The 24014-nt window shown below is 44.0% G+C and overlaps 1 protein-coding gene and 1 long non-coding RNA gene across 6 annotated transcripts; one reads left to right on the top strand and one right to left on the bottom strand.

Annotated features, from left to right (window-relative positions):
- Window positions 1–553: 553 nt before the first annotated feature.
- Window positions 554–11482, bottom strand: TAL2 (TAL bHLH transcription factor 2). 5 transcript variants are annotated; one of them, XM_019734146.2, is made up of 3 exons: window positions 10376–10628; window positions 8095–8218; window positions 554–3382 (listed from the first exon to the last, which is right to left on the bottom strand). In XM_019734146.2, the coding sequence occupies exon 3, from the start codon at window positions 3347–3349 to the stop codon at window positions 3032–3034; it is 318 nt and encodes a 105-aa protein (XP_019589705.1). In that variant the 5' UTR covers window positions 3350–3382; window positions 8095–8218; window positions 10376–10628; the 3' UTR covers window positions 554–3031. The 5 variants fall into 5 exon arrangements, with proteins under 5 accessions (XP_019589705.1, XP_019589707.1, XP_019589709.2 ...); XM_019734148.2 differs by having other exon boundaries at window positions 554–3359; XM_019734150.2 differs by lacking the exon at window positions 8095–8218 and having other exon boundaries at window positions 10529–11482.
- LOC141571164 (uncharacterized) lies at window positions 4899–6585 on the top strand. Its single transcript, XR_012495874.1, has 3 exons — window positions 4899–6114; window positions 6233–6289; window positions 6493–6585. It is a non-coding gene; the product is annotated as an uncharacterized LOC141571164 (long non-coding RNA).
- Window positions 11483–24014: the final 12532 nt, after the last annotated feature.

Raw genomic sequence — 24014 nt, 5'->3', positions numbered from 1 at the left:
CAGAATACACACAGTATTTGTAACACAGGGTAGAGAAATAAGTGTCGTGAAGTACATAGGGGATTCTAAGAAAGGAGAGATTAGATTGAGTGGTGAGAATCTAGACTTCATGTAAGAGATGATGTTTCAGATGAATCAAGTTTCCTGAAGGAGTGATATTTAAGATCAGTCTTGAAAGATTTCAGTACGTGGAATTTGGTGCAGAAGGAGGGGTGAGTAGAACAAGTGAGAATGGGAACATTCATGCAAGCAGATGGAATCACAAGAGTAAAGCCAGAGGTATCAAAGAGTGGGGCATGTGGAGACCACCAAGTGAACTGGTTTCCTTAGCATGTATAATATATTTAGGTGATTGTGGAAGGTAAGGGGAAGGGTAGAGGGGGTCAGGCTGCAGAGGGCCTGATTTGCTGGGATATGGCATTGATTTTCTAGGCTAAAGACAGTGGTGGTGGGCGGGAGGTCACAGGGTTCAAAGCCAGAAGAGTGGCTGTGAGGATGGAGAGAATGGATGGATGTGCTTAGTTAATTCACGAAATTCTTTTTAAAAAGAACAAAAGAACAGTTTCTTTTCTTTATTTATTTTCAATAAGTTAATAGTGAAATAAATTAGAATCAATGGTTAAAACTCACAAAATGACAGATAAAATCTTTGGTTGATACCTCTAATTACATTCTACAAAGCACAATCATTCAATTTCAATAAAAAGGCAGATGAAGAAAATGACAGAGTGCTATTGAAAAGAGATGAACTTAATAATAATGTGCTTGTCCGTTTTCAATCCTAAAATACTTACTGCCTGAATTGGGCTGTCCGAGCCTGGGCTCTGGGTCAGGAGACCTGGCGCCGACCTGGGTTTCCACTAACTGTCCATGTGACCTCCGGAAAGTCACTTCCAAACCCTCTGGACCTATTTTTTCCTCTGTCATATGAGGAGTAGAATTAGCCAATCTAGTGATCTATATAAATAAATGAACTTGTTTATACCTGGTTTCCAGAAGTTTCCAGTGGTGTCCATAGCAGACCAAACACTTGTTTCAAGTAACAGAGTAGCACAGATGATATAATCTGTCTAAACTCTTCTGTTGGGTTCAAATGATCCATAAAGAGATATACCATCAGTAAACTACCTAATACGTTTGAACCACAAATGATTACTAGTAGAATCACAAAGCCTTAAGTATAGAACATCAAGGAAGACTACAGAGTGATTTTTCAGTTAGCTTGCCGCCTGCTCAAGTCTCCAGTCTCGGCCCCCTGGCAGTGGGCCCCTTCCTGTCCCCCCACCCAGAGTGGTATATATTCCTTTACACATGGCATTCTCTGTTCCTTGCATTCCCTGCTCACTCACCTTCCCTATATCTTAGGCTCAAGGATACCTTGCGAAGACTTTGGTCCACATGTACCTACAATTCCTTTTGACAGCCACTTTAACTTAACACAACTTGATATACCAAAATCCAAGCTTGCAACAGAAGTCATTTAAGAGGTGAATTACATAAAGTAATATTTTAAATGTTTATTCATTATCAAAGGGATTTCCCGCAGGTTTCCTTTAAATAATTACCCCCCCCCATATAGTTTAATGATAACTCAATCTCCCCACAACTTTTCAGGAGTTCTCTGTTACATTTCAGTGGAAAGGTCCTCTGTGCACACAGACATGACCCCCAATAGCAGAAAAATGCACTCATTCTGAGAAGAGCAATAAAATCCTGTATCAGGCAAAGAGGTCCTTTGTGCCTTCCTTGGCAACATGTTAAAATGAAGCTAATGTACAAATACTGTGAAAAGTGTTGGTTTGACTGAGAGCCAGATGAGAGAGTAAGTAATGCTGTTCAATTGACAATTATCATCAAAGCTTTGGTAATTTGGGAACAAACTTAAGTCCACAACTTTGGGGAAATAAAATGTCCCAAAGACATTCAAATGACATTTGTATCTCGGGCTCAACTATGGGATTCAGGTTTGAACACAAGCATCATCAGGGGAGCATGTGGTGAAGGGTTTCTCCAGGTCCACCCTGTTCCACTGACGTGGGGGTACCACCCCTCCCAGCATAAGATTGAGCAAATTACAAATTCATTAATTCATTAGAGTCTGGTATTACATTCCTATTGTCTGCTCTCAACCTTTTGTTGAAACTAAGCTCTCTGTTAAATGAGTCGTTAAATGGTAATGTTTGGATTTTCATAATCATATTTGAATTTTACGGGTCTTAAATCAGCAGGAACTCAGGCTGAATTTGAAATTTTCATACCTGACATGTGACACTGAGGGGTTAGATAACCTATTTTAGCTAACCATTTTGCATAAGAAAACTATGAACTCTAATTTATAAATTATCAAGTCCTTTCCTCTTCAGATATAATCCACCATTTGGCTTTAGCGATAACATATATAGAAATGGCTCGACGCAACTAACACCTTGCGTTTCCATAAAGGATGCAGAGTTCCTCCACATGTATCTTCTGTGTTCCTGTAATGTTCACATGTCGGGAGCGTCTTTTCTCCACAGATTTTCCCATAAGGCTCCCGGTTGGTTGCTGTAAGGGCTATCTTTACATTTGTCGACCTGCAAACTTATTTTGTTCACCCTTGGCCAAATATGCCTCATTTTTCAAAACAAACTTTAAAATATGTTCTGAGGGAAGCACCTTCTACTCATCCGACATGCATCATTAGAAAACTCCTTCCTTGTAACTGAAAACATATTGAGTGAAACAGTGATTTTCAAACCTGTTTTTAACCTATCATGTTTTTTTCTTCAAACAACATCTTATGGAGGTCCTGGATATATAAAATAGAGACAGTCTGCTCTGGCTGAAGCCCAGAGGGTGGTGGACTCCAAAGCCACATTCCTCGTGACCTCCTTTCGGCTCCCTGCAGCTGTCCCCGAGCCACAGCCTAATGAAGCTTAAACTCATGCCTCACAAATTATTCATCAAGTTGACTCCGCAACATGCAAAAGGTGGTTGATAGCCAGCGACGTCTGAACAAGTGCTGCCCTGGGTGACGAGAATTGGAGCCACACTAAGGAATGTGGTGGCTTGGGCCAGGGGAAGGAACCTGGTAGTCACCAAGGAGAGTCCTGTCTGGCAGGTGGGGCCCTGGGGGGAAGAGTCCCAGAATGTTTCCTGGAGCAGCCACTCCCGTTTGCTGCAGGCTTTGCTCCCCCAAGACCTTGACCAAGAAGTTGATGTACCTCATTGCCAGGCGAAGCGTTTCATTTTTGCTCAGTTTTTTGTCTGGAGGGTGAGTGGGGAGGAGCTTCCTCAGCTTGGCAAAGGCACTGTTGACAGTTTGCTGCCTCCACCGTTCCCGGGTATTTGTGACGATCTTCCTGGTCATGTCTGAGTTCCTGGGATGGGAAAGAGAAAGGCCCTAAGGGCCAACACCTTGTGAGAGGCCTGGTGGGTAGCACGTGTCCTGCCCAAAACTTGAGATCTCCTTGACCCAGATTTTAGGAAATTCATTTCCTCATTTTTCAGGTTTTTTGAATATTTCTTTTAGGAAGGGAAGAAGATGAGACAGAAGAAAGGGCAAGGTAAGAACAACACCCTTCAGCCCTTTTCTCCCTGACTGTTTTGAAGCCTCCAGTTATAGGGTTATTTAATCCCAAAACTCTCATTACTTCTTTTATAATCAACTTTTCCTAATTGTTCAGACTCAGGCACAGGATAGGATTGAATACAAATGTAGGATCGAGTAACAAAATATATATTCAGCCAATAGAGTTGAATATGGATTCTTAAGAGAAAAGCTGTGATCCTAGGTTGCATTAATGAGACCATATTTGGAATGAAAATGACAGCACAATGCTCCTCTTAGCTGGGAGACCTCACTTAGAGGATTGGGCCCGGGTGGAAGAGCTACAATCCCCCACACTGGACCGCATTTAGAGGAGGATGAACAGCATGCTGAAGAGTCTTGAAACTACTGTATGAAAAACAGAAGTGGGGCTATTTAGTGTGACAAAAGAAGAAAGACAAGGGACAGATGGGGGTGGTAATTGGGCCTGGATACTGTGGAAGATACCCAGGCCTCCCCAAGACTCCATTTAGATGACCTCTCCAACCCTAGGAGAGGTGATTATCCTAATATATGCTCAAATTTTATTTAACTCTTAGAGGCATGAGCCCCTTTTCTCATGTGGCTTGGATTGACATGTGTCAACGGGAACATTTTTTGATGCATCAGCAAATGAGCCAAAACACAGTACCCAACAATTTGGTGCTTTTCACTCACTGCTGTCAGCTTGCCTCCTGCTCCAGTCTCAGCTCCCTGGCAGTGGGCCCCTTCTTGTTCCCCCAAAGCGTAGTATATATTCCTTTCCACACGCCATTCTCTGTTCCTTGAGCTCCTTGCTCACTCAACTTGCCTATTTCTTCACGTTCTTTAGGAGGCAGCTCAAATGCCTCCTTTTCTGTGAAGCTGTCCAGGCCATCCCAGAGGCCCCACCCCCCCAACTGCATGACCTCCCCTCACTGAACTTCTGCAGCCCTTGGTGGTAGACGGAGGCTGTTAGGATAATTAAATAAATAAGGTAATATTTTTAAATCACTTATAACATTGCCTGACACATAGTAATTGCTATAAAAGCATCGATGAATAAATACAAGATAATAAGTATATTTATAAATAAAAATAATTTTCAGGGCATGGAAAATACCTAGAGGGTGATTTCTTGTTTTTCTATAACCACGCCTGCTAAAATCTCTCAGTTCTTGGTGATTTTGTCCTTTTATTTTAACCCTTCAGTAGACGTACTCTGTGCCAGGCCCTGTGCTATGAGCTGGGTTTGTGGACATGGCTGCTCGGGGCACTTGTTCTCAAGGAGCTTCTTGGATGGTCTGGTGAAGGAGGTGGCACCGACAGAAGCACTTTAAAATCACAGCACAAAATCCCACACACTAAGGGCCAGAACAACACTTGCTGACTAGAGAAAGGTGTAAAAGAATCACACCAAGACCAAAATGATCAAAAAACAAAACAAAAAAAAGACCAAAATGATCAGCTTGGTGCCACTGAACTTGTCCTGAAAATTTACCTTCCTTTAATTTTTATTTGGATTTTCACAAGAATATGGTGTGTGGGTAAATACCTCGCATATCTAGGTTACATAAAGCATTGTGTAGAATGTCAGGAACTCAGTGGGGTCTCTCAAAATGCCAGCTTCCTTCTACACCTGTTGTTTATGCTAACAGCCCACATTGCAGGAAGGAGTTGGAGGGTTAAAAATTGGCAAGTATGGTAAGAAAAGGTGGGTCCACTTTATGTGAAAAGAACCTAAAAAAAAATGACTTCTTCAGGCCCCAGGGAATTGTGAGAAAGCGGGTCCTTTTCTAACTTAAAACACTTGGAAAGTCTGCCTATCAGCTCTTCTCCTGTTCTGTTTGAGTGGAAGCACCCAAGTAGCACCCCAGACCAATTAAAGAAAAATCTCTGAGGACATCGGTAATTTTTAAAACTGCTTTAGGTAGATCAGCTGGGTCCTCCAGGAAGCAGATGCTGAGTTGGAGTTGGGTGCACAAGCAGTTTACTGGGGGTTAAACGCCTGTGAGAGATAAAAAGGGAAGAAAGCAGAACTGGGCAAAGAACGCCTCCAGACTGCCACGCACTTCTGACACCAATGACAGGAAAGCAGGGAAGAAGCAGGATGGGTCAGAAGGGCCTCAGCCTGCAATGCAGATTTGAAAAAGCGGCTGTCCACCAGCAAGGAGCTCTGGGGCAAAGACTGCCTGTTAGAGGAGACCCCACTGGGCAGAAATAGCCAGATCCTGGTAGCCCCGCCATGCTCAGTCACTGGCTGGGTACTGCCAAGGAAGTGCCATCCTGAAGGCACTGCAGCTGAGGGCTGTCAGCTGCCTGCTCTCCTTGCAAATGAACTGCAAGTTCTTTCTCGATGTGAGATCCAAGGAGCACGTTTCCAAGTGATCTCAGCGTGCGGCCAACATTGAGAACCGCTGCTCTACTCTCTGAATAGGAACACTGATGCCTAGCAAAACTGCGTTTAATAAGGAAGCAGTATATTCACATACAAGACACCTGCCAGCTGGAGGAAGGTACAGCAGGAGTACAAAACAGAGGGGAAAAGCCACCCTTTCCCTCAGAAGGTGGGTGTTCTCGTCCCAGCACCGAACACTAACCAGCCACGAGACGCTCCAGTGGGTTCCCCTGAGCCTCCGTTCCTCAGCTGTCAAACGGGCCAATGATACCATTCTCTCCCCACAGGGCTCTTGTAAGGACCAAATGAAAAATGGCATAGGAAAGCATCCTGTGAACTACACGGTAAGGAAAATGAGAGCAAACAGCACCTGCTTTGGGCCAGGCACTGTTTTCATGTGTGAAGGCATGCTACATAAACATGTAAGCAGCGTTTGGCTGTGGTGACAGGGCTGCACACACTGCTGGGATTGGCCTAGGGAGGCAGACATGTATGTCCCAGAAGTTACCTCACTATATGATGTGTTGGTATCTTTGTCCTTCCACAGGAACCAAATGGCGTTCCCAGGTAACCGGGACAAGCTGCTCTGTTACCACCGAGCCCGGACTCTATGGGAGTCAGCCACCCGTGGAGGCATCCGTGTGGCTGTTTATCCAAAGCCTCCAGAGCCAGAACCCTGGTTTGACTTTTGGCTCTACTCCTCCTAGCTCTGTGACCTTGAACAATCTCTTAACCTCTCTGTGCTTCAAATGCCTCATTACTGAAGGACGACTCAGGGTAGGACACATGAAATGATGCATGTAAAGTACCTTAGGGCAATGTCTGGGACACAGTAAGTGCTCAATAAATGTTAAATTATTACAGTTATCTCTACAAATACAACAGAGAAGTCAATGTTCATTATAATTTTTTTTCCCTAATGAAGCTATATTGCAGTAGAAAAGATCTGAGCTTTATTTATGTATTTGTTTCACTCTATAGGAATGTATAGGAATGTGTGTGTGTGTGTGTGTGTGTGTGTGTGTGTGTGTGTGTGTGTAGATGTAGAGCAAAAATACCTGGAAGGATTCAGATCAAACTGTCAATAGTGCTTCCTTGGGGGAGGACAGTAGGTTAGGGGAAGATAGATAAAGGAGACATGTATTTTATTCTATATAGTTTGGTACTGCTTTACATTTTTATAATAAGAAAGTATTTGTATATTATTTGCTTCATAACAGAAAAAACTCGAGAAAGTTTGTGAGCTGTAATGTAGGAAAACCTGGCTTTGACTCTCAGCTCCCAATTTCCTAGTTACCTGATTCTGAGAAAATCAGTTCACTTCTTTAAGCCTCAGTTTTCTTCTCTAAAAAATGGAAATAAAGCCACCCTCCAGGTTCTTGCAAGGATTATACAAGACACTATGTAAAGTATATAAATATATCAATGAGACACTATGTGCCTGGAACATAGGTGCTCAATAAATACAAGACTTTTCTTCCCTACACAGATGAGAAGTGTCATTACTGCAGAGAATGGCATTTTTCAGTCATCTACATCCCCCGGGACATGTCCCCAGCCAGGTTCCTGTTGCCTTTCCTGCTTCTGTCTGGGTTGGAGCATCCAGTGCTGTGCTGAGAACCCATTGGTGAGCAGAAGCATGGCAACCCAAGTTCACTGTCTGGCTTCAGGCTCCCTCCACCAGCCACATAGTCCCACTTCCTCTCCCTGTGGAGACACTCCCAGTTGGAGCCATGGTCCAGTTACAGTCATGTGCCCTCTAAGCTTTGGTACCCACACTTACTGACACGACGTGCCAACTCCTGTGCTGGGTGCTGGCTACTGAGGGGCCACTGCCTGTGTGACGTGGGGAGGGAAGCACAGGGGCTAACCCAGGCATTCTGGGGAGCTTCCAGGCCGGCCACGCATCTTTCCAAACTGAAGGGATGAACCAGGTGATTCCCAAGGCCTCTTTCTGGTCTGAAATGGTATGACACCCTGCTTATCGCTACTTACCTGACCTAAGCCATTTCTAAATAACCCAGTCTTTGGTTCTCCAACGAAAATATGAGTGTTGTCAGAACTGTGTCCAACTATACCTAAAATATGAAAGTTTGAACCTAAACCAGGAAGATTTATAAGATAGAAAGAAAACTCAAATTTTACTCACAGCGAGGTTGGCTGCTTTGCAGCCACGACTGTGAGAGCAAAGTTACTTTCAAGCTTCTCTTGTTCAAAAGAGGGTTTAGCTCATTCACCAAGTCAATTCCAGTCTCACGGGGGTCTTTTTCAAGCTGGGAAGAAAAAGATTAGGCAGGATAAACTAACTGGTGTTCTCTTCTAAGAGGGCTCGATCCTATTGTGCTAGAAGCAGAGGAAACCAGAGATGAGAAGACAGCTTCTGAAACAAGGCCCACCATCCTACGAGGTGCTTAATTATTACCTGTTGATTTATCCTCAAGTGTGTTACTCCCCTTCTCCCTAGGGGGAAGTAGAACTCAGTGATTTAACAAGCTGGAAAAATTCAAAGTAGAGGTCAGTGGAAAATTACTAAAATCCTTATTAAATTAAAGGAAAATTGCACTTGGTGTTTTTCCAGTTGCAAGGAGTGATTGCTGCTAGTATTGATTTTTGAATAATTTAAGAGCTTAAATAATAGGCCAGATGCCAGAGAATCAGAAAACATCTGATAGATGTCAAAATAGGGGTGAAGCATTTTGTCCCAAGTTACACAGAGAATCAGTGGCACAGCCTGCATCCCAAACCTGGGTATTTATGCATCCATATCGCCCCTGATCCTGCTGTGACAGGGTCCATAACCTTTTTTGTGTGTGTGCCATGGACCTTTTTGGCAGTCTGGGGAAGCCTACAGATGGATTCCATCTCAGAACAGTGATTTTAAATACATATCATAAAAAGTCTTTGGTTCCCTTCTCAAAATAATGATTTCAAATGCATGAATTAAAATGCATAGATACATAAAATAACCAATTATACTTAATAGTTATTAAAATACTTTTAAAATGTAACACATGTGCTTTGTACTGCATGTGCTTTGTAATACGTGTGTTTTTTAACACATTAAATAGATTTATTACCATAATTTCTATAGAGTGATATGTAAATGATTTTTTCAAAAGATGTGCAACGCTGTAATGTGAAAGTATGATTTCTATTGGTGACAAAGTCACCAATGCTGCTAAAACGACTGCTGTTTACTACCCACATTCACAAGTAAAGGAAATGCTAAATTTTGATTAAAAGTTTCTGAAAATAAAGATGGAAGTTTACCTCATCCAAATACATAGAACCCCGGAATTCTATGTAGACACCCCTGGGTGGGTGGGCATCATGGACCCTGGATCTAAATGCCTGTACAAGAGGAATGTCATGGCAAATACAATAGGAATATAGGTGTATCGGTCACCACTGAAGGTAACAGATTACCAGAGAACGGACTGACACTTACACCCCCAGAGATGGTGACTAATACCCCAGGTAGCTGCTGCTGCCTTTTTGTGCTGGTGCTTCCTGGTGACAGAGCCCAGGTCAGCTTGAAAGAATGCAGGATAGGCACATGGCCAAACTCCTGCGGCTCTTTTATCATAAAACTTTAAATTTCTCTTCCTGATGTGTGGCCTTGCATATTGTCTCTTCTTTTATGCGTCTCTTGAAAGCGAGTGAAACCACTCTGGAGAAAGGGGGAGATGAAGGGTGGTTTCTATCGTTTGTTGGGTTAGGGGAAGGTGCCTAACCTTGGATACCAGGTACACCTTTGCCTTTTGAAATGTCTGTATAAGTAACACATGCTCATTTAAGGAAAGAAAACAAAAAATCAAGCAGGATGCAAGTGCATAAAGTAAAAAACAAAAGGCTCCCTATCTATCTGTCTACCTAGTCAGTCTCACTCCCCAGCAGTAGCCAGTCTGGGATAGATATGCTTTATATACAATATGAATCAGAATACATGCTATTACGCACGTTTCTTTTCTCACCAGACGACTGCATGCTGATGTTCTAAGTGAGTACATGTACTGTGAATACCAGCCTTTGCGTGGGCACTGGCAGAGACCCATGGTCCAAGGTGCGCTCAACGCCGGAGCCTAGCTACCCACCCCTCCAACCCGCTGCCCTCGCCAGCGTCACTTCCCGGCTTTTCCTTTTTTCTTTTTATAGCTTTTGCTGCCCCTGCCTGCAGTGCCTTGCCTTCTGAATAAGGAGTTCAGGCACCCCGGAAAGCATCTCGTGCTAAAGTTTCGCACCTGACAGGTGTCCAGGAATTGCTCATCGGGACCCAGGAGCCCTCTAAATGGCCCTCCGAGGTGCTGTGGGGTGTCCCCGGCATCGTGTATCAAAGCGAGGTGTCCCTGCCAAACACGCGCTAGGGGACCGGCAACCTCCCGGAGCTGCGCCACCTCCCCTGCCGGCAGAAAGCCCCCAGGTCTTCTCACCTATCGGATAGGCTTGGTGGCTGCTACCACGTCGCCTTGACACTCCTGCCCTTCCGGGCCAGTGAGTCTTGGACTCGGGGGTGCTGTGTAGGAGATCCGCTGGCCCAAGAGCCCTGCCCCGGCGATGCCCACTTTCCCCCGGAGTCGACGCACCTCCTTGCCAAGAGCCGGGAGCCCCCGCCGAAGTTGTCGCCGGCGGTGCGCGCGCCCTCGCCTGGACACCTCCTCCGCCACCGCCTTTATAGGACACCGCCCTTTGTTAGCGCTGCCCTTCGGGCCCTTCCCGCTCGAAACTCCCGCAGGTCCCGCCCCATTCCCCATTCCCCATTCCCCGCGCCCCCACTTCCCGGTACCAGCCCTCCCTGTGCCCTAGAAAGGGACAGAGGGGGAAGGAGAAGCCCGCTTTGTGTATGGCTTGGGCACGGGAGGGGTCCTGCCACCCATCCCGAGGGCCCTGCCCCGTGCAGCTCAGAAAGTAAGTACCCCGCCATTAGTTCATCAGATGGCAATGATTTAAGCCCCAGCGAGTCTACTACGGCAGTAGGAGAACCACTTGCTTCAGAATCAAAGGTGAGGGGAGGCAGATCTCAAAACCCACAACCCAGACCCACCAGATCAGGTTTTCTGGGGGCGGGATCTGAAATCTGTGTTTTCACTAATGGACCGAATGAGATCAATCAAGATGCACGTCGAAGTTTAACATCACTGCTGTGGGCAGATTACGGAATATGTGTATCTCAGTGTCCAGGGCCGGCACAGGACTTTGTTATTTCAGTGGCCTTCCCTCTTCTGCGTTTGCCTCTTTCCTTCTATTTATTCTCCAACATCACCCAGAATGATTCTCTAAAAACACGTCAGATTCCTGTCACTTCTCTGCTCAAAATCCCGTGGTGGCTCTTCATTACATTCATTCAGAGTTAAGCTCAAGTGTCTGTGGTGGCTCAGGAGATACCCTTTACCTAGGGTTTCCAGGCGGGAATTCCTGCCCATTTTCAGGAATTTTTTTCGCTTTCCCTTTCCAGCATCCCGAGATATAAACTGTTTTCTGTTCTCCATGATGAATCATTTCCACAAAGTGACGACTGATACTACCAACCACCTGGGTTCAAGGAGCAAATTTTCCTGATTTCCCGACCAACTTTTCTCGGGATTTAGGAACAGGAAAGTAAAACAAAACAAACAAACAACAAAAAAAACACATGAGAATGGGTGGGAATTCCCACCTGGAAACCCTACCTTTACCTGACCTGTCTGTTCTTTATCTCCTTGTTTCCTCTGGTCTACCACCCTGACCTCTGTTGTTTCAGAAACATGCCAGGCACTCTCCTGCCTCAGGGCCTTTGCACTGCTTTCTCTGCCAGACACACTCTTCCCCCAAGTTATCCACATAGTTCCTTCCCACACCTTCTTTCATTCATTCAACAAATTATTATTGGGTGCCTACTATGGGCCAGTGCCTGTTGTAGGCACTGGGAACACAATTTCAAACAAAACAGACACAAATCCCTGCCCTCAAGGAGCTGTCGTACTTCAGGTCTTTGCTCAGATGTTACTTTCTCAATGAAGGACCTCTGACCACAGTATCTAAAATTGCACCTTCACACCCACAAGTACCCCATTGTCCCTACCCTGCTTTATTCTTCTCCTTAGCACTCATCTCCATTTAGTAATATTTTACTTATTTATCTTGCTGTTGCCTCCCTAGCCTCAGTGAATTGAATAGGCATCCATCAAACGTTGGTTGACTAATGAACCCATCGGTAATGAATTTCTAGGCATCTCACTCTCTGAAGGACCCAGCATAGGGTTTGGCACAATAAATTCACAAATGCATCACAGCTTAGTGGATAAAAACAAAGGACCCTGGAGTCGCATGAAATCTCTGATCTACCCACTTGTTTAATTCCCAGGGAAATTAAGTAACTTCTCCCTGCCTCAGTTTCCTCACCTGTAAAGTGGGGACAATGATAGGACTGTGAGCATTAAATGAGAAAAAGAAAATAGCAAAAATTTAGCACTGTGCCTAGCACTCCGTCAGAATATTGTACAATTTATTGTGGTAAATTGTATTATTGTTACAACTACTAGCTCCCTTTCCTATGAGGGAATTTCATAGCCTGACCTCTGCCATGTGACTGGCAGTGTCTCCCCCATAGGTGGAGGGAGAGCATTTATCTGCCTGCTAGCCTTGGCCATGTGGCTTGCATCCACCAATGAAATGTGAGCAGACATGACTCACATTTAAGAGGCACTGCCTGTTGGGCTCAGGCAAGGGAGCATTATGCTTGGGTTTGCTCTTTAAGCCTGGAGGCCACAGAGCACACCGACAGCCAACCACAGCCCTCACGTTAACATGAATGATGAATCAATCTTTGCTTTTGTAAGCCACTGAGACTTTTGGGTTATTTGTCCCTCTCCTCAAAAAAAGAATTAATACAGCTCTTATTATAAATAAAAAAAGATGTAAGAATTGCTAGGTTTTCAGGAGGTAGGAAGGTGAAGAAAACTCTGTCTATGCCTTCAAGGAGTTCACAGTCTTTGGGAGGGAGAGGACACAACAAAAATGACTAAATACAAGATAGATCATCCTGAGCACCAGAGAGTGTGAAATTGGAGTTAGGGAGGCAAACACTTCTAGCTGGCAGATCAGGGATTCCTCGTGGGAGGGATGGCATTTAGAGTAGGCCTTGAGGCAGGGCTGCCTCTGACATTTGTGGGACTTAGGACGAGGGAACACATGGAGACTCCTGACCCATCCCCATCCCATTTTTCCCTACCCTCCAGCTCTGTCCTGCTCTGTGAAGGGCCTTTGTATATGATGGGACTCCCAGCGCAGACAGGCCTAAGGAAAAACCCTGTGCAAGCTCTGAAAATGGCATTTGGGCCATTTGAGCAGGAATTCAGAGGTCCCAGCTACTCAGACTGTGTGGTTTAGAATGTGGGCAAGGTGCTGGAGGAGGGCCAGAGCAGGGCCATCTAAAACACAGACCCCAAGGCTGGGCAGGAGGGCAGTCCATGCGACAGCAACTGTGTGCCTCCAACATGGGAGTAATATGTTTAGACTTGCAGGTTACGAGGATGGTGCTGGTAGCAGAGCAAAGCATGGATTGGAGGGTGGGTTGGAGAGCATTAATCAGTCAATTTATGTATAGGCACAAAAGGGGCCTTTAAAATCATAACTTAATTTGTGCAGTAAACATTGCCCATTTGTCGGCCCCTTTCTGCCTTTTTGTTTTCTTTGTGTGCTGTGGGAAGGGGGTTGCTGCCTCCAGGTGCTTATGGTACCCAAGCTTTTCCACCCTGCCCTACTGTATCACAATTCTGATGGAGCGCTTGTTAGATTTGAAACCAAGAACTGGTATTACCCTTCATCTTAGCCAAACACCTGAGGTAATATATTCTCTTAATGGCATATTCTACAGTTGTAAACAAAGGAATTGTGGCAACTGGGCAGCAAGATCGGATGCTAAATGAAACAATAAACTATAAAACAAGACATGTATGCAATTGGACAAAGACTGAGACTACCGAGGAGTAAACAGAAGGGAGCACGATTGCGTTGGCACACTGGAACCAGGGTTGACATTTGGTTTCTTCTGAAAACCTTCTTCTTATATGTGATTGCTGGTCTTACAGTTTTTAAAATGGGAGAAGGTGGGGAAAGAATTTCGTTTTACCATTCCACTAGCAGTGATTCTTCAGAGTGATGGGCCCTCTCCCATCCCAGTCTCCCAGGATGGAGAGTTTAGGGGCTGGGTCCAGAGAAAGGGGTTGAAGTAGAAATTTACATAATCCGATTATTGGGGGATTAGGTTTGGGCCCCTAAACGCCTCTGTGTGCTTGAGCTAAAGCCCTTACTATTCATGGCTCTCACCGCCCCCTGGAGAGACTGCACCTGCGGGCTCCTGGGGAGGGGAGGGCAGATCGCTATGAGAGCTTGGGCATTGTTGGGATTTGGTTTTACTGGCTTAATTGATCTGTCTGGATAATCCTGTGAACACTGGACCTCTAGTCCTGTGTGCAGGGGTTGTCAGCTTCAGGAAAGGCCAAACCTGAGGTTTTCAGAGGACATTTCTGTCAGCCCAGGTGGTTGGGAACCAAGGTCATTCTGGCAGGAAGTCAAGCATCAGCCTTATGCAATCTTAAGCCTCCCTTCTCCTCCCTCATTCTTGGTTAGCCCCCTTCCCAATCTCCAGTTCTGCATATCCAAGCTGCAGTGCATCCCTCCATGTATCCATTCATCCATAGATCTATCCTTTGCTCCATCCACATACTGGGTATGCATCCATCAATGTATTCATCACATGACTTGGCTTGTTCTTGATAGTTAACAGAATTTACTGCTAACGAGTAATCCTTCTAGGTAGGTTTTGTTCCTTCAAGTGCTCTATCTCTTATGTCAATTTTGGTACTTTGACATTTTCAGTCATTCGTAAAGTGTTATATATAGTTAATAACATGAACAAAATCTCTGTATTTGTGTTATCACTTTTCTCGTTCTCTATGTTGTGTTCATGACTTCTCTCTCCTTGATGAGCTTTGCAGAAGCTTGTACATTCTATTGTTCTTTGTAAAAATCTACTTCTGTGATTCATCATTTCATGATTTTCTAACTCACTAATTTCGACTGTATCTTGATTAAATCTGCTTTCTCATTTGCTTATGTTCATTTTGTTCTCTCTACACCTCCCATTCTTAGATTGAGTGCTTATTTTATTAATTTTCATTCTTTCTTATTTCGTAAGAAAAGCATTTCAGACCATGAATTTTCTTCTGATACACCTTTGGTGTCGTCCTGTGTTTCCATTTGCAGTATCTTTGTCATTAGTTTCTAACTTCTGTTGTTTATTATTCATTTTCCTTTAGAAAGTACTCTTAAAATTTCCTTATTGTTGTATTTTTTGGTAACCGTTTACTATTAATTTCTAATTGCATTAAGGATAGTCAAAGATATGCCCCCAAACATTTTTTGCTTTGGGATATTTACTCAGATTTTCTCTTTGGTAAAACATATGGCTGACTTTCATAAATGTTCCATAGCCAACAGAAAAGCAGGTAAGTCCTCTGTTTGAAAAATAAAATATTTTTTATACACAGCCGTAAAATTGATCCTCTATATTCTTGTGAGTTTTGGTGTATTTGATCTGTTAGAGAGACTCGTATGAAAATCTCCCTCTATTTCATGTCTTTTCTTCTTTCTGGTTTTTCCAGGAGTGCTTGCTTTAGACCTTATACCTTTTGATGCACTGCATCTGACGCACAAAGGCTCGTGGAAGTTTTACAGACTTAGAGAATTGTACCCCATATCGCTGTAAATTGACCCTCTTTGCCATGCTCTTTGTCAGGAATTCATTTTGTTTTGTATCATTTTAAGTCTGCATTTTCCAAAAGAATGTGCCCATTCTTTTACAGTTAATGTGTAGGTGTGTGGGTGCGACTCTCGGTCATAGGTTTTCTCTTTCTGTGAAATGTTATTTGGTAAATTTAAATTCCTTTGACTTTTTTCTTTTAAAGGAGCGCCATCTGCATGTTGAGTTCTTCAAAATGAACCACTTTCTAGTTTACTTGCTTGGTTGCCTACTTACACTGTAAATGTTAGAAGGGCAAGGACTTAGTTTCATTAATCACTAGATCCGACGAACTGTGCTCACTCCACGTAAAAGCTGCTTGGTAAGACATTTGTTGAATGACTTTTAGACAGTGCTCAGTCATTTCTCCAAACAGCTGCCTCCAGCCTGTGCTGTTCTCTGTCAGAAGACACCTAGCTGGTTTCTGTGAAGTGAATGCTTCCCAGGCCATGGGAAGGGGTTTCTGGTGATTGGTTTTTAAGAAGAGAAGAGCATTCTCGATGCCATATGGAGTGGGCCAAGAAAGGATGTGGGGAGATTAGCTAAGAGGCCGTCACAGGAATGCAGACTAGAGGGGGTGACAGCCTGATCTGGGTGGGTAGCACTGAGTGCCAACTCTGGCTAATTAGCACTAAGTACGAGGTATAATGCTAGGGATTTTACCCAAATTTCTCATTTAATATGAGAAATCATATATTTTGATTAGGAAGTTACCATCTTTGACGAAACAAAATATCACTCCCAAACAAGTGAGATACTAAAATGTAGGCCCAAAGAAAAAGACTTCACATGTGGCTGACACTGTTTTAGTAGCGATTCTTACAGAGACATCTTTCCAGAGCCAGCAGAGGCTGTAAATTCTCTTGGCTGTTAATGTCACTCCTTTCATAAGACCCATAGGGCAACTTAATGATTAGCTCACCACCTCTGAGACTCTTCCTGAGGCCTCTGCTCTAACCTCCCTCAAATAAAAAACGTAATAAAGCAAGTAGCTGCAGAAGAAGGCAGGTGATGTGGGAAACCAGGGCATCTGGAAGGGAGAGCTACCCTGACATGGCCCAATCTCTACCTGAGTATTGGGAGGAGTGCCGAAAGAGTGAGAGCTTTCGTCTTCTCTCATAAGGAAAGAGAGCTTTGGCTATTCTATCATCATTTTTGGACTTCCCTGAGGTCATTCCCTAGTCATCACAGAAGAGGAAAGATGCTAGAATCTGCAGACCAGAGTCTCCGATGTACAATGGTTTTGTGGCCCTGGATACACTCATAGATAGGAACAATAAAGGAAAAAATGGCTCTGATTTCAGAGGAAAAACACACCTGCTGTCCACTGTTTTTCCCTTGCAGGATACAGTGACTTTTGTTGACAAAGGAGGAAAAACAGCATTACTCTGTAAACAAAGTTACACTTACCTAGGAGATTGCCACAGCTTGCCCGCTGCATAGTTGTGTTACCAGACATCCTCCATTTAAGACGCAGGGATGGTCCTTCAGTGGATCCAAATGTAAGGAGCCCTCGGTGAATGAAGAAGCGGGGTGAGAGTGATCCATCCACTATCTGAAATCAGAACTGCAAAGGTTTTCTCACTACTGTTTAACACTATTCTTGATGCTTTCTTCCTGCTTCCTGCATTTTCTGTCTGCTGTCTAACCTGTGCCTTGCCTGGGATAAGTATATGATGGTGAGGTTACTGGTTTGGATTGTAAGTAGAGGAATTGTTTAATTGGTTTAGAGGCTCACTGCTGCTTTGTCATGTTCTCAATCAAATTAGCCACTTATTTAAGAAATAAAAAGCTGATACAACTGGGGGAAAAAATGTACCCTTCTGAACCTGTTTCTTATCAAATAGCAACAATAAATTCTCATTGCTTTGCTGTGGATGAAGTGGGATAAGGTATTGAGAAATACCAACTGGGAGGTGGTTCAGTGTAGTAGCTAAGAGCAGACCCTGGGTTTGGCTGTGGAGGCAGACCTGCTGGGGTTTGAACTCCTGCTGTCATGATAAGCTGTTATCCTGGGCACATTACTTAACTTCTCCCAGTCAATTTTCTCAGCTGTACATGGGAAATAATGTCAACTTTAGGGGTTATTGTGAAGATTCAGTAAGCTAATGTATGTAAAGTTAGTGATTTGGGGCAAATGCTTAAAAATAGTGGTAACAGGCAACTAATAAAAGCATAGTTGCTCAGTAAATACTGTTTTATCTTAATTACCAGAAAAACTCTATCTAAAAGCTAGATAGGGAATCTGAACACATGCCTCTAATTAGCTCCAAAAGGCACTTTCATTTATTCCTTTCATCTGCCCAACCCACCTCTCTCCTTCCAGTTGCTTTGGGTTCTGTGCTGCTAAGAGGCACGTATTTCCTTCCACGATTTGAAGCAAACAGAGGCGAGGGCCGGATGAGGGATATGTCAGAGAGGGGAAAGAAAACCTCTTGAGCCTCAGGCTCTCTTACATTTAATTTCCACCTGCCAGCGCCCCAGACCCAGGAACCCTTGGTAACACCCACACACCCACATGCACACACATTTCCCCACCAAGACACCTGGTGTTGAGGCCAGGTGGGTGTTTCTGTCCAGAGCAAATGTTGACCATTGCAGCAGAAAGCGAGGCATGTAACTGCTTCAAGGGAGTGGGCTTTCTTCCCTAGTTACCACTTAGAAGGATGCACAGCCCTGGGCGTGCCCAGCTGCGGATGCTCTCAGCCCCAGGCAGGCTTGGCCTTCACTCTGCAGGCCTGGAGCTGTGAGCGCTTGCTTCTATTTCCAGCCAATACACCCAAAGGCACTGGGAAAGCCAGGGGGTGGGGTAGGGGTGAGGGAAGGACCTCATACTGGAGAAAAGAAAGGGGTGGGGTGCAACTTCCCTTTTCCTCTTTATTCCCTAGTCTTTGTAGAGAGACATGACTCATCAATGGTTCCTGTAGATGAGGCTTTAGATGCTCTGTGGGCAGCAGATAAGAGTGCAGCCTTCTCGCAGAAAGTAAATTCATTGAATACTCCCCATAAAGTCAATACTGTGAGGCTTATCAGCTGTCCTCATTCCCCACGCAGCCCCCTGGGGACCAGGCTTGAAATAAAGGCCACAGTTCCAGGGGCTGGAGAGTGAGATGCAGGATTGGGCTGGGAGGGCCTCTGCCACCCCCACCTCCCACCCCCTGTTGAATTTCAGGCAGGTGGGGGAAATCTGCCAGGCCTGAGCTGCCCAGAGCCCTCAGCTTCCCAGACTGACAAATCCCAAATCAAACATCGCCCCCCCAAACCAGGGGATGAGGGAGCGTCTTCCATACCCACATCAAAACCAGCAGATGTTTTCAGGAGCTTCACTGGGGCTTCTTAGGAAAGTTAGAGGATGTTACCTTAAATGTAACCAATAAGAAACCTTCAGAGAAAACCTTGACTTTTCACCACTGTTCTCACCTCTTCTTTTCATTACAGATACTTCTGCACTACCCGAGAGCATATCCATCTTTCCTAGCTGGTGGAGATTTGGTTTCTTTGAAAATCGCCGGAAAATAAGTACGTTTCCAGCTGGGGTTTCAGACCCGATTCTGAGACTCAAACTGTAGCGGAGGCAGGCTGTATTAGCAGGATACAACCTGCCATCCCACTCCCATGATGCCGGCAGGCATGATAGGCTGGCCCAGACCCAATGAGCGGGCAGCACCTGGTGAAAGTGGGAAAGTGTGAAAACAAGACGGCCTTGGCCTAGCCCGATTGGCACCTAGAATGGCCCAGCCAGCGGCGTCTCAGCCTTGTCAGCGTGGGAGGTAGCCTGGGGACAGTGAGGTCAGTTGTGAGCATGAGCTGTGCTCCTAGAACAACTGGAACGGCCCCTCTTTACCCTTTGGGGATGAGTCCGCAGGGGCAAACAGTCTACAGGGAATGAGGACCAAGTTAAGACCCAGAAGTGAACATCTCTGCTGCGACGTCTCCTCTCCTGCCATCTGTTTCCCAGCTCCCCGAGCTCATCCTTTGTGGCATCCCCCCGTGGAGATGCCATCCCGTCCTGGTTTCTCGCTGAAGCAGCAGGGGCAGAAATGGTGCCATCCGCTCCCTCCCATCTCTCACACTGCCTGCACTGTGGTGCCCAGGCCACACGCTGACCACGGAGTTCCTTTGTGTCCCCCTTTGCCTGCCCCTTTCCAGAAACTGCCTTCATGTCTTCACCAGAGCCTAGGATCTCACTACCAACCCTCCTGCCTCAATTCATCTGAGCTTTTGTCTTGCCTCCCAAGTGCCTGTTCTAATTCCCTGGAACTCTCCGGATAAGACCCTACCTTGGTCCCAGCGTACTTGCGCTCTGTGGTGGCAGAGCTGCTTTGAGCTCCACTTCTCAGACCAACACCAAACACCCCTCAGCCTCCAGCACTTCCTGCCCCTGGACCCTATCCATGCCTGGAGCTGACTGGGAATTCCGAGGAGTAAACTTACCTGGGCCACCTGGGGCCTCACGCCCACCTGGCTAGGCCTCTGCCCTCTGCCCCTGCAACTTTAGGGATCCCAGCTCAGTCTGTGACTAAGTTCTCCCAAATCCCTACTCTGGCCGGGAAGGGGCTTTGTGAATGTTTGCTGAGTCAGCAAATGAGCCTTGGCCCTTAGCACAGTGCCTGTGAGTGGTCATCAGCTAGAGGTGTTTACTGAAGGTGTCACGCTCTTATTCTATTTCCTTCCTTCCTTCCTTCCTTCCTTCCTTCCTTCCTTCCTTCCTTCCTTCCTTCCTTCCTTCCTTCCTTCCTTCCTTCCTTCCTTCCTTCCTTCCTTCCTTCCTTCCTTCCTTCCTTCCTTCCTTCCTTCCCTTTCTTTATTTTTTAAAGAAAATTTATTCCCAAACTGCTGGAGTGCACAGGCCCAGGAGGAGTGACTGTCATTCCAATAACCTTTCTCCATTTGCTCTTACCCAGACTTCAGGGCGGCATAGCCAATGCCCCCACAATCTGCTCATTGCCCACTTTTCTAGTCAGAGTTTTTTTCTTTTTTAACTATTTACCCACATAAAGCTAGGTAGTCTTATCCACTGTCCCATTAAGTCCATTCTGTGACTTTACTTTCTCCTTTTACTCAGGAATGATTTCTTCCCTTTCTTCACTTATTCAGATTTTCTGTTTGTTAAGTCTGAAGACCCAGCCGACACTCACTGTCCCTCTCCCTGCCCTCCTACCTGGAGCGTTTTCTAGCCTCAGGTGCTCAGGCCTCCTTCTACAAAGTCTGGGACCTTTGGTTCCCTTACCTAAGCCTAGTCTTTGAGACTCAATTCTGTTGAGTTATATTTTAATCCCATATCCAATCTCCCCAAAGGACAGGCCTTATACCTACCTGTGCCATTGAGGCTAGGGACACTTCCTATCACCAGTCCTCAGGAAGAGGTCCTCTACTCAGGAGGGCTCTTAAGTACTCGGAACTAATTTTACAGAAAAAATATTACTAGGCATTATCAGAGAAATATATATATATATATATATATATATATATATATATATATATATATATATATATGGAGGGTACCAAAAAAATGTATACACATATACACATATTAAGGAAAAAACTGTTAAAATTGTAATACTCAATATATACCGATAACAAAAGATGAATACAAGTCACGTTTGACTTCTGTTATTACAAGAGGTGCTCAAAGTGGTTACCATCAGCATAATTTCAATACATAGATTCATATACTCTGTGTGTGTGTGATACATACATATATACCATATCTTTTTATCCATTCATTGCCAATAGACACTTCCCATGTCTTGGCTATTGTAAATAAAGCTGCAGTGAACATGGGGGGTACATATTTTTGGGGTAGTGATTTCGTTTCCTTCAGATATATACCCAGAAGTGGGATTGCTGGGTCATATGGTAATTCTATTTTTAATTTTTTAAGGAAACTCCACACTGTTTTCTATAGTTGCTGCGCCAATTCACATTCCCACCAACAGTGCACTAGGGTCTCTTTTCTCCACATCCTCACCAGCACTTATCTCTTGTCATTTTGATAACAGCCATTTTAACAGGTGTGAAGTGCGATTTCATTGTGGTTTTGATTTGTGTTTCCCTAATTACTAGTGATGTTGATCACCTTTTCATGTACCTTTTGGCCATTTGAATATCTTCTTTGGGAAAACGTCTACTCAGTTCTTTTGCTCATTTTTAAATTGGATTATTTGGTTTTTCTGCTAAAAAGTTGTATGAGTTCCTTATATATTTTGGATATTAACCATTTATCAGATATGTGGTTTGTTGGATATGCACTTTGCAAATATTTTCTCCTGGTCTATAGCTTGAATTTTCATCCTCTTCTTGTAGGCTTTTGAAGAGAAGCAATTTTTTAGTTTTGATGAAGCCCAATTTATCAGTTTTTCCTTTTATCGATTGGTACCAAGTATAAGACTCTTTGCTTAGCCCTAGATCATGAAGATTTTCTCCTAGTCTTTTACCCTAAACATTTCATAGCTGTACGTTTTACATTTAAGTATGTGATCCATTTTGAGTTCATTTTTGTATAAAGTAATTGAGGTTCTTTTAGGGTGGGTGGGTGGGGGGAACTACGGATGTCCAATTGTTCTAGCACCATTTGCTGAAAAGGCTATTCTTCCTCCATTGCTTTTGCAATTTTCCCAAACATCAGTTGAGCATATTTGTGTGTCAGCTTCTGGGTTCTTCATTCTGATCCATTGGTCTATGTGTCTGTCCTTTACCAGTACCATGCTATCTTGATTACTGCATTAGTTTGCTAAAATTGCCTAATCAAGTATTACAGACTGGGTGGCTTAAAATAGAAATTTATTTTCTTACAGTTCTGAATGCTAGAAGTCCAAGATCAAAGTGTTGGCAAGTGTTGACGTCTTCTGAGGGCCTCTGTCCTTGGCCTGTAGATGGCCATCTTCTCTCTAAATGTTCACATGCTCTTCTGTACCCTCATCTCTTCTTGTCAAGGACACCAGCATGTTGGATTAGGACCCACCCACAAGACCTCTTTTTACCTTAATTACCTCTTTAAAGGCCATATCTCCAAATACAGTTCCATTCTGAGGTCCTGGGGGTTAGGACTTCAATATATGACTTGGGTGGGGAGGGCACAATTCAGCCCATAACAAGTTCTGTAGGTATATAATAAGCCATAATATTGGGTAAAGTGATTCTTCTCACTTTTAGTAGAAGAGGTTGGTCTCAAGTTATAATTAAAAAGAATTTTTTTTTCTAATCAGCAGTTAATTGGAATTAGCAGAGCAGCCACTGCATTTCAAGTCAGCAGGGTTTAAGATCTGTTACCTCTAAATTGCAGGTTCTTCACATGCAAAACAAAGGACAGTAACACCTACCTTACAAGATCAGCTGACACCTCTACTGAAATGTAAAGACAAACTCAAGTCTTCCAATTCCAAATCTTTCTGCCACTTTATTCTTTGTCAAGACTGCTTTAGCTATTCTAGAATCTGTGGCTTTCCACATACATTTTACAATAAGCTTGTCTATGTCTACTAAAAATCTTGCTGAGATTTTGATAGGAATTGTATTAAACCTATAGATCGATTTGGTTAGAAGTGACGTCTTTACTATGTTGACTTTTTCAACCCATTTATTTAGGTCTTCTTTGACATCTTTCATCAGCATTTTTAGCATGCAGATACTGTATATGTTTTACTGAGTTTATACCTAAGTACTTCATTTTCATAGACATGACTGTAAATGGACTGTTTTCACATGTTCACTGTTAGTATCATATATAGGAATGCAACAGAGTTTTCAATGTTGATCTTGTATACTGTCACCATGCTAAACTCACTTATAAGCTCCAGGAGTTCTTTGGTTTGGTTTTTGTTCATAATACATTTCTTAGTATTATCTATGTAGACAATCATATCATCTGAAAATAAAGGGTTTTATTTCTTTCTTTCCAATCTGTATGTTTTTGAAAATTTTTCTTGCCTTATTGCAGTGGTGAGAACTTCCAGGGTTATGTTGAATACAGGTAGTGAGAACAGGTATCCTTACCTTGTTCCCAATTTTACAGGGAGAACATGTAGTCTCTCATGTTTGTTGATTTTTTTGAATGCTGAACCAGGCCATATATAATTGGAATAAATCCCACTTGGTCATGGTGTGTAAATCTTTTTTAGACATTGTTGGATTCGGCAGACTAGGACTTTTCACTTCATAGCCTGTGTTATTTCCACTCTGCTGTAGCTACTCTTCACAATTCTGACTTTAATTCAAATCCTATAAAAGGCCTTTCTATTTCTTTCTTCTTGAAAATATTATAGTTCCCCATGCTGGGTGTCCTCTCTTGC

This window comes from Rhinolophus sinicus, linkage group LG04 (genome assembly GCF_036562045.2).
Source record: "Rhinolophus sinicus isolate RSC01 linkage group LG04, ASM3656204v1, whole genome shotgun sequence".
NCBI classification, from domain to species: Eukaryota; Metazoa; Chordata; class Mammalia; order Chiroptera; family Rhinolophidae; genus Rhinolophus; species Rhinolophus sinicus.
The sequence above is the reverse complement of the archived record's forward strand: the minus strand, read 5'-3'. Positions and strand labels throughout refer to the sequence as shown.